This window comes from Pelophylax lessonae (assembly GCF_965119305.1).
Source record: "Pelophylax lessonae genome assembly, chromosome: 3".
In the NCBI taxonomy this organism is placed as follows: domain Eukaryota; kingdom Metazoa; phylum Chordata; class Amphibia; order Anura; family Ranidae; genus Pelophylax; species Pelophylax lessonae.
Genome location: NC_138770.1, coordinates 396051737 through 396069301, shown reverse-complemented (window position 1 = coordinate 396069301; position 17565 = coordinate 396051737). Strand labels below are relative to the sequence as shown.

Genomic DNA, 17565 nt, shown 5'->3' with positions numbered 1-17565 from the left:
ATTTCATGGCTATTTTTAAGAACCCTACAAAAGTACAGTATATAAGTATGTAGCCAATCAACTTGAAAGGACCTATTTAAATGGAGCACGAGGCAAGATTGCTTTGGAAAAAGCCCACATTCTAGCTAATTCTGGTGAAATCGCCAGGTGATGAATATTGGTTTAGTCCAAAAAAAAGGCTGTTAATATTTTGTGTGCAACAGATACACTTTAGGTAATAATAAAATATGGCCCTGGTTGTAATGTATTTCCTCCAGCTAGAATTATTAAAGAAAGTCTAGACTACAGCCAGTATTTGTTCTTTCTTTACAATCACTACGTCATTTAACCACTTCAGCCCCGGAAGGATTTACTTAATGACCAGGCCGTTTTTTGCGATACAGCACTGCGTTGTTTAACTTACAATTGCGCGGTGGTGCGACACTGTACCCAAATAAAATTAATGTCCATTTTCCCCCACAAATAGAGATTTTTTTTGGTGGTATTTGATCACCTCTGCAGTTTTTTTTTTTAACCACTTGCCTACTGGGCACTTACACCCCCTTCCTATCCAGGCCAATTTTCAGCTTTCAGCGCTCTCACACTTTGAATGACAATTGCGCGGTCATGCTACTCTGTACCCATATGAAATTTTTATCATTTTTTTCACACAAATAGAGCTTTCTTTTGGTGGTATTTATTCACCTCTGGCTTTTTTATTTCTTACAAAAAAAAAAGAAAATTGACAGAAAATTTTGAAAAAAAAAAAGTTTTTCTTATTTTCTGTGAGTACATTTTGAAAATAAATAAATTTTTCTCCTTCACTGATGTGCACTGATGAGGCGGCACTGATGGGCACTGATAGGCTGTACTGATGGGCACTGATGAGGTGGCACTTATGGGCACTGATGAGGTGGCACTTATGGGTACTGATGAGGTGGCACTGATGAGGAGGTACTAATATGCCGCACTGATGAGCACTGATAGGCGGCACTGATGCGCACTGATAGGCGGCACTGATGAGCACTGATAGGCGGCACTGCTGGGCACTGAGAGGTGGCACTGCTGGGCACTGAGAGGTGGCACTGCTGGGCACTGAGAGGCGGCACTGACGGACGGCACTGATGGGCACTGAGAGACGGCACTGATGGGTACTGAGAGGCGGCACTGATGGGTGACACTGATGGGTGGCACTGATGGATACTGACGGGTGGCACTGATCAGCACTGATGGGCAGCACCATCAGTGCCCACACTCAGTGCCCATAGTGCTGCTAGTCAGTGCCCATCAGTGCCTAGATGAGCAGGCACTGATGGGCACTGACTGGCAGCACTATGGGCACTGACTGTGGGCACTGATGGGGGGCACTGATGGCGGGCACTGTGGGCAGTTGTGGCATTATTTCCCCTCTTCTGTAATCAGGGCACTGGTGATCAGTGCCCTGATTACATTCCTGTGTGTTCTCTTACCGGTGTTCGGGCTCTGCTCCTTCCTCACACTGCAGTCTCCGTGTGAGGAAGAGAGCTGGCGATGAGAGATGATCTCATATGTTTACATATGAGATCATCTCTCATTGCACAGCCCGATCACGTGGTAAATAGCCGCTGTGATTGGCCATTTACCATGATCTGTGATTGGCTGTGTCCAAGGGACACGGCCAACACAGATTTTCCCTGATGCGCGGGAGCGGGAGCGCTCGGGGAGCCTGTTTCTGGGAGGCCGTATAAAGACGGCCTCCCGGAAATTCGAGTCCGCACTGTAGCCGTACTTCGGCTATAGCGCGGATCTGAAGAAGTTAAACAAAAAAAGACAGACGATTTTGAAAAAAAAAAAAAAAAACATGTTTTACTTTCTGCTATAAAACATTCCCAATAAAAAAAATATAAAAAATCAAATTTCTTTATCAGTTTAGGCCAATTTGTATTCTGCTACATATTTTTGGTAAAAAAAAATCCCAAAAAGCGTATATTAATTGGTTTGCGCAAAAGTTATAGCGTTTACAAATTATGGGATAGATTTATGGACTTTTTATTTTTGTTATTGTTTTTACTAGTAATGCCGGCGATCAGTGATTTTTTAGCGGGACTGCGACATTGCGGCAGGCAAATCTGGAACTAAGTGACACTTTTTGGGGACCAGTGACGCCAATACAGTGATCAGTGCTAAATAATGCACTGTTACTGGATAAATTACACTGGCAGAGAAGGGGTTAACACTGGGGGTGATCAAGGGGTTAAGTGTGTTCCTAAGGAGTGATTTCTAACTGTGTGGGGAATGGATGTGCTAGAGGAAAAGAAAGATCTGTGTTTTAACTTAGCTGAAACACAAGATCTCCCTCTGCCTCTGTGACAAATCAGCCGTCTGCCTTGTTTACATAGACAGACGGCTGTTCTGTCAGTCTCCAGGACAATAGCGGGAGGCCGGTGGCGATCGCGGCCGCCAGTCCTGCAGAATGGCTCCTGCTGTATCTAATCACAGCGGGAGCATGGCTCCAGGAAGGGGCGCATGCCCCCTAGAGCCTTAACGCAAAATCACATGTATGTACGTGATTTTGCGCATAAGGGCCACCCTGCTGCAGTATACGGTGGGCGGTACTTAAGTGGTAACCATAATCCGGCTTGCGTAGTACAATTTACAAACCAGGCCTTCAAAAAGCTATAACACCACTATGAATTTATTTGTCAGGCAATTGAAGTAGCCAGTGGCTAACATGGTACGACATTCTGCTGCTACTAATAAAATAACACTTTATATTTAATGACTCCTATCATAGCAATGGCAGAGGTTGACAAAGACACAGACATAGAAGTAGGAGCAGATGATATTTCCTCAGCTCAGACAGATGAAGAGCACAGTATAAAAGGTAAGTGATCTGTAAAAGCATAAACAAGATTTTTTGATACATTTGTCAACAAAGATACATTAGTTTTAGATGTGATGGAAAACCGCACTTTATACCCCGAGTGTTCAAGCCAAGCCGCTTACCAGATATTAGAGACCCTCAAATTATGGAGTGGCCATAAACGCTCAAAAGATATAGTATACAGTACAGATCTCCCAATCTCTGCATATGTGGGTGGGGCCTGAAGAGACTTCAGAAGAACTGGGAGTGTTTCTGCTACTTCTGGCATTTGGAATGCAAGCTCTGATGACGTCAGTTTGTAATGAAACGCGTAAGGTGTGGACCTACAACGTTTGACGTCAGCACACTGGATGCCGCAGCCATCTTTTTGGTTTTAATCAAGCGCTAAAACTTTAATAAACCTTGGTTTTATCAAACTTTTTACGCTATGGAGGCTTCTCTATTTTTACGAGGATATGTTCATTATATACCTGTTGGCCATTTGATGACTAATTGAGTCCTGGAATATGGGTAACAGAGTGATTGGGAGATTTTCATACTATATACAGTATTTTGAGCGTTTATGACCACTCTATAGTTTGAGGGTCTCTGATATCTGGTACGTGGCTTGGCTTAAAGTGGAGTTCCCACCTCAAAATGAAAATTTTACATCCGCTTGCTCTAAGTAACCTGAAAAAGAATTGGATAATCACAATTTTTTTTTTTTGCTTTACTTACCTTGTTTTTGGAGAAAATATACTTACCTTCCTTCCACTTCCTCCCTCTGCGGCCGCGGCCCGCGCTGTCTCTTCCTGCTTGCATTGACTCCTGGGAGCTGAACATCATCGGTCCCAGGAGTCAATGCGCCTGCACCGGCCCTGCTCGTCACTTCTGGTGCAGGCACGTCATTCCCTGCTAAACAGCTTCTGGGCATGCCCACAAGCTGTTTAGCAGGGAATGATGCGCCTACACCGGAAGTGACGAGCTGGGCCAGTGCAGGGCATTCTGGGAATCCGACGTCGCCGAAGAGGACACCAAGGAGGACGCTCTGGCTTCAGCTGCCCACACCTGAGATGGCAGCGCTGGACAAGACATTTTCAAAGTATTTCTTCTAAAAGGAAAGTGAACCCAGGGACAGTTCAGAGGCTATCATTGCTGAAATGCACTAGCCCTAACTGTCCTGGGGGTATTTTTATCGGAAAAAAAATGTTGGGGCCGGAACTCCGCTTTAAACAAAGTACTCCCCGCTGCTCACAGGTGAGTTGGCAACCTGCATGATCTCTGGACATCAGATGCATAGAAAACTTGGATGGCCGCACTCCCATAGAAGATGCAAAACTTTTTATTTAAATGTCCATAAAAACATATATAGATGAGCTACAAGCAGGGGAGAAAGGAAAGGTTAACGCGTTTCACACTATCAACATGCTTTCTCAAAACCACACACCTGGGTGCCGAGTGCTGTCTTCCATCACATCTAAAGCTGGTGCTGGGCTCCTCTGTTTCACCTTTATATGAATCCATTGTTTCACCTTTATTTGAATTGCCATTGTATTACAATATTTATGGACTCGTTATCATACATTTTTAGCTGTCCTTCGATGTTTTATGTTATTGTAGTTCAAGATCAAATTAACTTTTTTGCTGGCTGCTATTACTATTTATGTACTGTACTGTACTGTTTTTGAATATTTTCCAAGCGCAGACACGCTTTACTGTTCTTTCCAACAAAGATACATTCCCTAGAAAATTGAACAATAAGGCTGCATTCACACAGGTGTTTAGCCACAGTGAATCCCAGAGGCATGATTTTACTGATTTCTGTGGCTGGAATTGACAGCTGTGCCTCAAAGCCTGTACTGTAATGACAGCAGCCGCAGCTATTGGTGCCTGATTGCACAGCCAGTGATTATCTGTGGTGATCGTGGCTGGATTCACATAAAGTGCAGTAATCAGTGGATTTTTTGCCACTGGGATTTGCTTCATGCCTAATCGCCCTTGGGAAGGCAGCCTAAATCTTGAGATGCACACATGAAATACAGGCTACGTACAGGGTCATTTCATTTCTCATCTAGGCATTGCTGTACTCCCTTTTGTCTGTAATCCTGCGATCTTCCAAGACAGTTGCTTGTGATACTGGAATACTCAATACTGACTCCAAACAATAGTTTTTTTATGTGTCATGTTCACACCATTGTGCAGTGTTTCTCAGAGTTCCAGAGCTGTGTTTGCATAACATCACACTTTTCTGGGTGGCCGGTATGTCACCGCACAGCAGGCGCAGCACACCGCGCTGCTGTGTGGTGAAAAAAATAAAGTGTCACTTTGTGCACTTAACATAAAGTTTAAAAAAAAAAAAAACCTGTGTGATGCAATAAATTGCGCATAGCACCACCCCCTGCCGCATGGCTTTGCAGTCCAAAACAGACTCCTGTCTGCAGAAAAACCTCTATGGTTTGTGTGCGGACAAATGTGAACAACCCCTTAAGGTAACCGGAGCGTGTCCTAAATAGTATTAGTAGCTCTCTGAATGTTTTTTTACTTGTTGAATTTGTGGATTTGCTCTTTACAAGATGAAAAACACATATGCAGATATTATTTCATGTTCTTTATTATTAACCATTTGTCTAATATACGCTAGTGCCTGTGCCCATATTATGTTTATGACAGCTGCCTTCTATGGTAGTGGATCTCTATAATAGGGATCTTCAAACTATAGCCCTCCAGTTGTTCAGGAACTACAATTCCCATCATGCCTAGTCATGTCTGTGAATGTCAGAGCTTTACAATGCCTCTTGGGATGTGTAGTTCTGCAACAGTTGGAGGGCCGCAGTTTGAGGATCCCTGCTCTAAAGTGTAAATATGTGTAAATGATAACTGGAATGTTTTTAAGTAAAAAATGTAAAGTTTGGCAACTGGCTGTCCAATGCAAAATTGATGGGTCCTTATCTGGCTAAAATGTAACATTAATAATACTATGTCTTGCAAACAGAAAACTTAGAGGAATCTGGTACAACCGAAGATGACTCAGCCCAAAAGCAGGAAATAATAAAGAATGCAGAGGAGCAAAATATAATTCACCAAGATGGTAAATTAGTAATTTCAGTTACAATTAAAAATTACCATTCAATATTTATGAAATAATACTGCATAATTGACGGTGCAATTGCCTTATGCACTGTTTTCCAAACTGTAACCCAGGGCCAGATGTGGCTTTTTGCTTGCCTTTATCCAGCCCTTAGGGCACTATTTTTCCCACTGAAACCAAGAATGAGGCACTATTCCTTTCACTGACACCAACAATGGGGTATGATTCCTCCCACTGACACCAATGATGGGGCACTATTCCTCCCACTGACACCAATGATGGGGTATGATTCCTCCCACTGACACCAATGATGGGGCACTATTCCTCCCACTGACACCAATGATGGGGTATGATTCCTCCCACCGACACCAATGATGGGGCACTATTCCTCCCACTGACACCAATGATGGGGCATTATTCCTCCCACTGACACCAATGATGGTGCACTATTCCTCCCACTGACACCAATAATGGGATATGATTCCTCCCACTGACACCAATGATGGGGTATGAGTCCTCCCACCGACACCAATGATGGGGCACTATTCCTCCCACTGACACCAATGATGGGGCACTATTCCTCCCACTGACACCAATGATGGTGCACTATTCCTCCCACTGACACCAATAATGGGATATGATTCCTCCCACTGACACCAATTATGATGCACTATTCCTTCCACTGACACCTATAGATGGGGCACTATTCCTCCCCCAAATATCAAAGATGGGGCATTGTTTATTCCCTCTAATGGTAGGACATTTTCTACTTTCACTGGTCACACTCCGGTCCCCCTAAAAGCTTGAAGACAGTAATCCTTGACCTTTTTTTAGAAAGTTTAGAGAACCCTGGCCTATATAATTAGGAACTAAGGTGTAACAAGGAACCTTCTTGTTCCCAGTAGGTTTAATAGGCATGATTTTAATTTTGAAGGTCCTGTTTACTCAACAATATTCATATCAAGCGGCCAAATATATGTGTGTGTGTATGTGTGTCATAGTATGTATTTATATTACAGACAAAGTAGAAGAGGTGACTGCTGATCATCCAGAAGTGCAACAAATGGTTGAGGAAGCAATGAGAATTGCACAGGAGACTCCAGTGATATTAAGTCCAGATGTTTATGTCAGTACCCTGGAGAAAGCCATCACAGAGGTATGAGTAATAGCTCCTCTAAAGTCTAGTACACACTGCAAATTTTTTTTTTTTTTCAACTGACAGCTCAGGTCAGAGCCGCTGTACTAACAATCCAATGTTAGTACAGCGATTACCCCCCGCTTTTCTATTGTGTTCTGATAGGTGGATGACCCCCCCCCCCCCCACACACTATAACACTCCGGTCAGCACTCTTGGCCATTGGCTGAGAGCATTAATCAGGAGGCAGTTGGCTGACCTCATTTGGTCATGCCCCTTCGACAAAAGCCGGCCGAACAGTGGGTAGGCTGTTCACTTTGCAAGGTGAGTTTGGCTTTAAAAGGGAATTCCCCCCCCCCCCCAGAACTTAACAAATGAGTTACAGCTCTGCTGACTTTCATGATCCAATCATGTGAATGCAAAATGCTGTTTTTTTTTTTTTCGTTTTTTTTTGTATGTGATTGGTTATTCTTTGCAAAGTGAAATTTCTAACTAAGCTCTGGGGAAAAAGCCCTTGCAAAGAGAACAGCCTATTTGCCTTTAGTATATCAACCCCAGGTGTTCTTTTTTAATGTATGTTGAAAACAAATTTATTACATGAAAAGTTAAACAAAAAAAAGGTAAACCAAAGGTTTTTAGCTTTTCTCAATTTTTATACCTCAAAACCAATGCCTGTGTTTCATATTCCTTGTTGCTACAGCTGTTGTTATATCTAATTGGTACTTTGTCACATATTGTGACCTTTTACAAATGAATTCGATTTTGGCACTTTTAAACACGGTAATTCCTTTTTATGTAGTGCTCTTGTCATTTAAAATGACTAGGTGCATTTCCTCTGTTAAATCCATATAAAAGTCTATTTGTATGTACTGTTCTGTATAGTAGAGTCCCACACTTATTCTAGACCTTTATCAGCCTGTCAGACCTAAAGCGTTATAAAACTCCAAACCAAACATGTAATATATTACAGTTTACCAATTATGAGATGTGAGGGCTGTATTAGTTTTATATTTTAGGCTTTTTTCCCTTTGTTTTTACATGGTGATCTAACCAGTAACACGCCTCCTGTATTAGGCTTCATATGCCTATAGCCTACTTTGACCGCTGGCGGTCAAAATGTTCCTTTCCTGAACGCGATTCTTCCACGTTCAGGAGAGGTAGGCGGAGGGAGATTAAACCTTCCCTAACCGAAGCAGCTCCTATACGATTTCAAACGCCAAATGCTTGTAAATGTGGTAAAATGCATGTTTGCGTTTATAAGCAAAAAAAAATTCTGATAATTTTTGAACATATAAAAATGTTGAAAAAAAACACAAATTTCACCATATGCTGTTGCCTGTATCAATGGAGTCCAGTAGCGATGAACTCTGGTCCTGTTACGCATTTTTATTTATTTATTTCAGGTACTTATATAGCGTTGTCAATTTAAGCAGCGCTTTACATATACATTGCACATTCACATCAGTCCCTGCCCTCAAAGAGCTTACAATCTAAGGTCCCTAACTCACATGCATACACAGTATGTATACATGTATTTATACAGGATCCAATTAACCTACCAGCATGTTTTTGGAGTGTGGGAGGAAACCGGAGTACCCAGAGGAAACCCACGCAGGCACAGGGAGAACATGCAAACTCCAGGCAGGTAGTGTCGTGGTTGGGATTTGAACCAGCGACCCTCTTGCTGCTAGATGAAAGTGCTAACCACTACACCACTGTGCCGCCCCGCATTTTCTATGTTTTCAGAGTCTCAGCAACAGCAACATCAGGAGCTGCTCTCTCACTGCTCTCTCTGCTGTTGCTCTCTCTTCTCTCATAGAATGGCTGTTATAGTTAAAAATGTGTTAAAAAGAATGTGAAGATTGGTGATGGCGCTACCTATAAAATAAAAGCAACCATATATAGTGCCCCTAGTGACGTGAAAGGGGGTATAATGGTAGAGTGACCCACAAATAGTGCGATATCATAAATGGAAAAAAATAAAAATAAAATAAATTGTAAATAAAAATTGGGAACAAAGATTTATTCAAATCAACCAATAAATACAAGAAATAAAGTGAACTGATAACGTGACAGAATACCCACAACCACAGGTATGTGAATAGTTTTCAAATAAACTATAAGGCACCTTACACACGATACTCCTGTTAGAGCATCTACGTTTTCTGGCGTAATTGTAATGCGCGCATTTTCGCGCATTTGCGCGCATTTTCGCACTTACGCGCTCGCGCGAATTTGCGTAAATGCGCGCAAATGCGCGTAATTGCGCGCAAATTTATTCTAGCGTTCTGGATATTCAATTGACATTTTGGGTCATTTTAGCGCATTCGCGCGTTTGTGCGCGTTTTTGCGCGTTTTTGCGCGCATCAGGCGCAAATTACTGACCAAAAATGCAGATTTTTCTATTTTGTTCTTACTGAAGAAAACGCGGCGCTCATTTACGCGGCTGTGTGCATAGGCACATTAAGAATGAATGGGCTCTATTTTAGCTCAGAAAAAAAAAACGCTGTACTGAGCATTTTTAAGCTGCAGTGTGCAAGAGGCCTAAATGTGCCACATACATGTGTGTAAACATTGGTGAAAAAAAGTGGATGGGTGAAATTCCACGAGTGGCCACTGGGTGGCGTTTGAAAGTTCGTACAACCTGTATGCTGGTATATGGGGAGATTCCTCTTCGTAATAGGCGAGCAGTCAAAAGGTCAGCGGCGGATGCCCTGAATGCTCACATGAAAAGAAGAATGCCCCATGGGGAATGATTGAATCATGCAGTCATACAATAGCGGCGTAGTAAACTCACTCGTTCAGTAGATCAGGATCAGAAGAATCGTGCGCGCCGGGAAGCTTCCGCGTTCCACGGCCGACAACCGGAAGTGACGTTTGACGTCGGAGACTCCGCCCCATAGTTAAAAATGTACTTGGTTTTCATGCATTGAAGGCATTTGGGAGGGTCTCCTGAGGTTATCTTTAAAAAAAAACTCTTCTAACCTTAAATGCTCATAACCACTGCTAAACTCACATAAACTCCGTATGTAAAAGCTATAAAACTGACGTTTTTCACTGTCGGTTTCCAGTTGTCAGTTTCCAGCTCTCAGTTTCCAGTTGTCAGAAGTGGTTTTCAACTGCCCTGTGTACATGAGCCCTTAGAGTGCCTCCACTCTGGATGAAGGAGCAACAGAGACACCTTTTGGATAACAGCATTGTCAGTCTTCTGGGAGGGAATTGTTAGGTGTACTAGCAGATTTAAGTACACTAAAAAATTGAAACCAAACTCCAGTTAAAGTGTTACTAAACCCACAACAGTAAAATCAGGCTGTATATGCAGTAAAGCATGCTTGTTATACTAACTGTGGAACCTAAGAGGTTAATCCTCTGCATTTTGTAAAAAGGCTGTTTGACCCTGTATGCACAGATATTCCCCTTCTTCCACTGACTTCAAAACATGTCCGGATAAGACAGAGCCTTTGGAGTCTCCGTTTGGTGTGTATTGCTAGAGAGTTTTTTTTTTTTCTTGGGAGAATGCATGTGATCAGCACAGGGCCAATCAGCACTGTCCAGACAGAGGGTCTGGAGTCCGGCAACCTCATAAGACAGCTCAGGGCAGTATGAAAACTCCTCCTACAAATTCACTAGGAACTCATAGGAATCACAAGACTGCTATATGATGCTGATGAGAAAAGGTATTTAGCAGTTTATATTTGCCAAAATTAATTTAATTTCTATGTTCTGTGTACTGTGGGAGACCAGATATAGTGAATGCAGGGTCCTGGGTTTAGTAACACTTTAACAATTTATAAGCAGTTACAGCAAACAGTTTTATTCCTTTTGGGATAAAGGTTTTACATTTAAAATAAAAATGAAAGCTGACCATTGTAAGCACCCCTGTCAGTGCTAAATGGTTTGTATCAATCCTCTACATCCATGAATTGGTAAGATGCAATATTACAAATGGTTTTTTTTTTTTCTGTTTAATACTGCTTTAAGCTGGCATATAGGGTTTTTTTTTTTCATTCAGCCAGCAAGTTCCACCATCCATACAAACAAATAGGATCGAGCAACCCCCCCTTGCTGAGACATTGTATTCTGACGGTGGGATCTGCAGCTTCTGACTGGGAAAAGCTTTCTAGTGTTTCCCTTCATCAGAAGTCAATCAAACATCCGACTTCTATTGAGCAAAGATGGTACACACTGCTTGAAATATGGCCTGTCCGTGCTAAACCAGACAACTTTAAATCAATGTATAGTTAGCTTTAGGCCCCCTTCACACATACGGACCGTTCATTTCATCAGTTCAGTCACATCAAAATGGATGAAGTATTCATTAGTTGTTCATCCATTTTTCATCCGATTTTCATCCGTTTTTTTTACATCCACTACCAATGCAAAAAACAGACCGTTTGTCAGTTTACATCCGTTTTTCATCCAATCCGTTTTTTTTAACGGAAGAAAAATAGGGCTTTCATCCATTCAAAAAAAACAGATACTGACGGAAGCGGATGAAAACGGATGATCATCCGTTGTCATCCGTTTTCCATAGGAATGCATTGATCCGTTTTTCATCCGTCGACGGATGGATGAAAAATGGACAAACAGTCCGTATGGGTGAAAGGAGCCTTAGACTGGATCAAACAACATTTAGTATAAATATGTTTCATTGGACAATATTATTTTAAAATAATATATTGTTTTGACAGTCCTTGAACTCATGGTTATAGGAATTCTATAATCCATTGCACAGACAGGTAGGCTGCTACCACAAAGAATATATTGCTTGCAAAATCAACTATATGTTGACTCACAAGCAATTGGTTGAGGGCTAGTGCATGTCTGACCTAATACATAAATCAGATTTCTGATTTGCATGCAAAGGTTCATTTTTTTTTTATTTTGATTATTTTTTTTTTGTCAATACTTTATACAGTTCAATGAAGAAAATAAAGAGCGGTTTCCTGGTGCCCCACCTGTTGGAGGATGGGTATTAGACAATTTCCCAAATTCACCAAATTATTGGATACCTCTTAGTGAGAAGGGACTTCTTCCTGATATTGTCATTTGTTTAAAGAATTCAGCAGATAACGGTAAGTGCGATACACTCTTAAAAAACGTATAGAAAATAATAATTGTTTTTGGGATATTGCTGTAAGTTGTACTCCCATGTTCCCATGTGTTCACTGACATATTCTTGTATTCCAGGAAAGTGTCTGCTAAATAGACTGTACATGTTGAATAAACAGGAAATAAATAGTAATATATTGCAAAGACTTAAGAAGGAAATGGCAAGGAAACTACAGGAAGAGGAGGAAGCAAGGTATTGCTGTGTGTTTTTTTATCACGTGGCTACAATATGGCATATATTATTGTATGCAATATTTAAATTATACAATAGTAATGGGGTATATGGCGCATTAAGTGTTGTTGTGTTACATAAATATTCTATACAGAACAGCAAAAACTTCATAGAGTCCAATTGGTGCATTCAGGGTAACTTTCTGCTGATCTCAATGCACCAGATGTAGCACCCCCCGGTGCTGCAGGTGTATCCATCCACCTAGTATTCCTATCTTGGTCTGAGGTTCCCTGTTGTTGTAAGACTGTCCTAATGACATTACTACAGTAATCAGTGCTAAAAATATGCACTGTTACTGTAATAATGACACAGGCAGGGAAGGGGCTAACACCATGGGGCTATCAAAGGGTCAAATGTGTCCCTAGGGGATGATTTCTAACTGTGTGGGGGATGGACTTATGGAATGAACACAGGGACCTGTGTTCCTAAATAGGAGAACACAGGATCCCTGTGTTCATTGCTGACAGAACAGCGGTCTGCCATGTTTACAACGGCAGACCACCGTTCTGTCTCCACTGGGAGAGATCGCGGGTGCCCGGCGGCAATCGCGGCCACCGAACCTGAAGATCAGCTTCCCCTTCGGTGAATGGATGCGCGCGCCCCCACGAAGCGACGTACAGTTACGTTGTTTCTCGGGACAGAGCCGACCTGCCGCAGTATATGTACAGCTGCTGTTCGGCAAGTGGTTAAATGATACATTTCATTTTCCTACAGTCACCATTTTCTACAGAAAAAAAAACAAAAACACCCAACTGAAAATCTTAGGAATAGATATGCTGTCACCACATAAAATCTAAATAGCTTGTACTAAAAACATAGGATTGGTGCTAAGCAATGTAACCCTGTAGCTTTGGGATCCTAGGTTCAATCCCCACTTACTGCACAGAGTTTATGTGTTTTCCCAATTTATTTTCTCCTACAAACAAAAAATGGGACCCTAGACATTGGGAATATCTGTATGACTTTGATAGGAAAATGAGGTCATACATTCTGTTGCATAGAATGCAGCAAACATAGGGAGGCAGAAGCTGGAGTTGGGTTAACACTTAAACTGGCTATACACTCGCAGTTTTTTTAAATTCATACTTTCAAACAAACTCCTTCGTCCATGCTAAACAGCACAGATGAACAAATCTCCTCTTGCAGTAGCTGTCAGAATATTCGAACAGTGCCTTCATCTGATTACGTTGTTGGATGAAGGCCAACCACTGAATACTTTTCTTCCAGTTCATTAGGAGCCAGCTGAAATTTGCTCAGTGTATTGCCATCTTAAATCTGTGCCTTAACCACTTAAGCCCCGGAAGATTTTACCCCCATTCCGACCAGGGGGTATTTTGCGATTCGGCACTGCGTGACTTTAACGGACAATTGCGCGGTCGTGCGATGCTGTACCTAAACGAATTTGGCGTCCTTTTTTTCCCACAAATAGAGCTTTCTTTTGGTGGTATTTGGTCACCTGTGCGATTTTTTGATCACGCGCTATAAACAAAAAAAGAGCGTCAATTTTGCAAAAATAACAATATTTTTCACATTTTTTTATATGAAATTCCCCCCCAAAAAAATGTAAAAATCAAAATTTTTTAACATTTTCGGCCAATTTGTTTTATGCTACCTATGTTTTGTAAAAAAAAATCGCAAAAAGCGTATTTTGATTGGTTTGCGCAAAAGTTATTGCGTTTACTAACAAAGGGAAAGATTTTTGTCATTTTTGTTGTTTTTTTTTTTAACGCGTAATGGCGGCGATCTGCGATTTTTTTTTGCGGTACTGCGACATTGCGGCGGACAGATCGGACCCTTGACTGACATTTTTGACACTTTTGGGGTTACCAGTGACATTTCTACAGTAATCAGTGCTATATATATGCACTGTTACTGTAAAAATACACTGGTAGTGAAGGGGTTAACTTTATTTGGGAGGGAGGGGCTGTGTGTGTCCCTAGGGGCGTGCTTTCTACTGTGATTGGCTGTGGCTTCAGCTGTAAGGACACTGATCAACGGATCTACATAGTAGATCCATGTGATCAGTGTCTTTGCAGCGAGGAGAATGACAGGCAGCTTGTTTACACAAGCTGCCTGACATTCTCCCTCTCCCCCGCCGATCGCCGAGTGGCCGGCGGACATCGGGTCCGCTGGTCACACGCACGGGGGGGGTCCATGACCACGCGGGAGCGCGCCTCCGGGGGCGCGCGCTCGCTCCCTAGACCCTCACAAGCAAGCAACGTAGCCCTACGTTAGTTTGCCTGTGAGGGGCTGACCGCCGACGTAGATAGTCGTGCGGCGGTCGGCAAGTGGTTAACATCTAAACCCTAACCCTGTAACCCTAAAGCTAAAGAATCCAAGAAAGAAACTCCCCTGCGCTTAGGTGAAATGCTCGAGGAAAGAAAATGTGTCTAGTCTTTATTATCCAAGCCTAGAGTCTTGCTGCCCTCTCAGGACCATGGGTATCCAAATAAACAGACAATGAAAAACAAGAGAGGGGCGCACCGACCTAGTGCAATTCCATTATAAACATTTATCAAAGGATAAAAAGTGACACACGTAATACTTACAAATGCATGATGTGTATACGCATATCAAAGCAAAGTGAAGACAAATCTCCTCCAGGACCACTGGAAGGCTCAAATGATGCATGGAGACCAGGTGGCATCCGTGATGGTTTGACGCATTTCGAGGGAGAACCATCTTCCTCAAAACCAGCCTAACCTCTTAAGTGTGTTTTGAAATTTTAAACCCCCCTCAACACTTAATTCTTATCCTATACCTTAACATTTACCCCTTAATTATTATTATACAGGATTTATAGCGCCAACAGTTTGCGCAGCGCTTTACAAAATGAAGGCAGACATTACAGTTACAATACAATTTGGTACAAGAGGAATCAGAAGGCCCTGCTCGTTAGAGCTTACAGTCTAAGAGGGATTGTCAATTGATACAAATAGTAATAGCTGTGGGGGATGAGCTGATGGAGAGAGTAAAACAGTATATTAGTTAGAAGCAGGATAGACTTCTTTAAAGAGAAGGGTTTTCAGGGATTGTCTAAAGATGGATAGATTAGGAAACAGTTGGACAGATTGTGGTATGGAGTTCCAAAGGATGGGAGAAGCTCTGGAGAAATGCTGGAGGCGAGCATGAGAGGAGGTGACAAGGGAGCTAGAGAGCAGGAGGTCTTGGGAGGACTGAAGTGTGCAGCTTGGTTGATATTTTGAGATCAGGCTGGTGATGTAGCTGGGGGCAGAGTTGTGGATGGCTTTGTAAGTCTTTTTAGTACTTTGAATTTTATTCATTGGGTGAATGGAAGCCAGTGGAGGGATTGGCAGAGAGGGGTGGAGGACACTGAACGGTTGGTAAAGTGGATGAGTCTTGCAGCAGTATTCATGATGGACTGAAGAGGGGACAGCCTATGTAAAGGTAATCCAATGAGAAGGGAGTTGCAGTAGTCAAGGCAAGAGATAACCAGGGAGTGAATTAGTTTAGCTTGGTGGTGTCATTGGTCAAAAAAGGGCATATTCTGGAGATGTTGCAGAGGTTAAGGCGGCATGATTTGGACAGGGATTGGATGTGGGCCTGAAAGGACAGTTCAGGGTCCAGGGTTACCCCTAGCACCCTGGCATGTGGGGATGGACTGATTGTGCCATTTTGACAGAGAAGTCAGGGGAAGGGGAATGTGAGGGAGTAAATATTATTAGCTCGGTTTTAGATAGATTGAATTGAGGAAGTGGTGTGACATCCAGGCTCATATGTCTGTTAGTAAATCAGTGATGTGTGAGGAGACTGATGGGGTGAGCTGAGGCATAGAGAGATAGATTTGTATGTCATTAGCATAGAAATGGTAGTGGAAGCTATGGGAGGCTATCAGCTGACCCATTAAGGAGGTGTTGATCGAGAATAGGAGAGGTCCATGGACAGAACCTTGGGGGACCCCAACAGTAAGAGGAGTAGGAGAGGAGGAAATAGAGTTGTAACTGACACTGAAGGTGTGGTGAGATAGGTTAGGTTCGAACCAACGGTGAGCGCAGCCACAGAGACCAAGCAAATTTAGTTTTTTGAGGAGTAGGGGGTGGTCAACTGTATCAAAGGCAGCAGAGAGGTCCAAGAGTAAGAGTCCGGAATAGTAAATTTTGGTTTTAGCTGTTAGTAAGTAGTTTGTGAGTTTTAGGAGAGCAGTTTCAGTCGAGTGTTGCAGGCGAAATCCAGTCTAAAGGTGATCAAGAAGGTTATTCTCAATGAGGTGGTCGCTCAGCTGGGTGTAGACTAGACGTTTAAAGGAGTTTAGAGGGGAAAGCGAGAAAGGAGATGCGTCTTAGGTTGTTAAGATTGATGGGGTCCAGTGAGGCCTTTTTGGTATGGGAGTGACTAGTGCATGTTTTAGAGGGTTGGGGAAGATGGCAATAGAGAGGGAGAGGTTGAAGATATGAGTTAACGGGTGTATGATAGAGCCAGAGGATGATTTGAGAAGGAACATGCTCCAGGGGGCAGGAGGGCGTTAGAAAATAGTTTAGTGACTTGCTCTACAGTAGCTGGGTTAAACAAGGGAAGTATTGATTGTGCAGGAGGACAAGCAGTGTAAAGTGAGGGAGATATCTTTACAGTGGATATTTCTTTAAAGAGAAGCCTACCTTCCAACCACTTTATACACACCTCTCAACCACTCCCCTGTCCCTCCTTTACCCATGGCAGTCGCCACCAGCATTTTCAGAGTCAGCTAGTGTCGGACCTCTGACATTTACCCTTGCATTGTGTAAAAGTGCTTATCTTTAAAAAATGGTTGCTAGGCGTAATCACTACATGATGGGAGGAGGTTGCTTGTTCCCCCATACGTAGAAGCAGCAGGTAGTAAGGAACAGCAGGGAGCACTGGAGAGATGGGTATACAGGGATTGGGGGGCATGGATGACTGTGTCTGTTTAAGTAAAATCATAGTGATAATTTATATAGTATAATTTTTATGTATTCATAATTTCTAATTGTTCATTTTAAGAAAAGAACAGGAGGAGATAATGAGATTACAGCTAGAACAGAAGAAACAGCAGGAAGAGATGCAAGGCCCCTTAGAACAAATTGAAGATAAGACACAAGGTAAGTACCGAGTTTAGTGTCGGGATATAATGTATATGAAGTTTTCTTCACAAAACATTATGAATCATATACAAAAATGGTGAAAAGAAAGGTGTTTGCACT

At 42.4% G+C, this 17565-nt stretch overlaps 1 protein-coding gene across 1 annotated transcript in view; it reads left to right on the top strand.

Annotated features, from left to right (window-relative positions):
• The window catches only part of AK9 (adenylate kinase 9), a 135128-nt gene that overhangs the window by 66599 nt on the left and 50964 nt on the right, over positions 1-17565 (top strand). Inside the window, exons 14-19 of the mRNA XM_082251583.1 lie at positions 2753-2842; positions 5814-5909; positions 6929-7065; positions 11963-12119; positions 12235-12349; positions 17366-17463. Coding sequence (XP_082107709.1) covers positions 2753-2842; positions 5814-5909; positions 6929-7065; positions 11963-12119; positions 12235-12349; positions 17366-17463 — 693 coding nt within the window. The remainder of the gene's footprint in view (positions 1-2752; positions 2843-5813; positions 5910-6928; positions 7066-11962; positions 12120-12234; positions 12350-17365; positions 17464-17565) is intronic.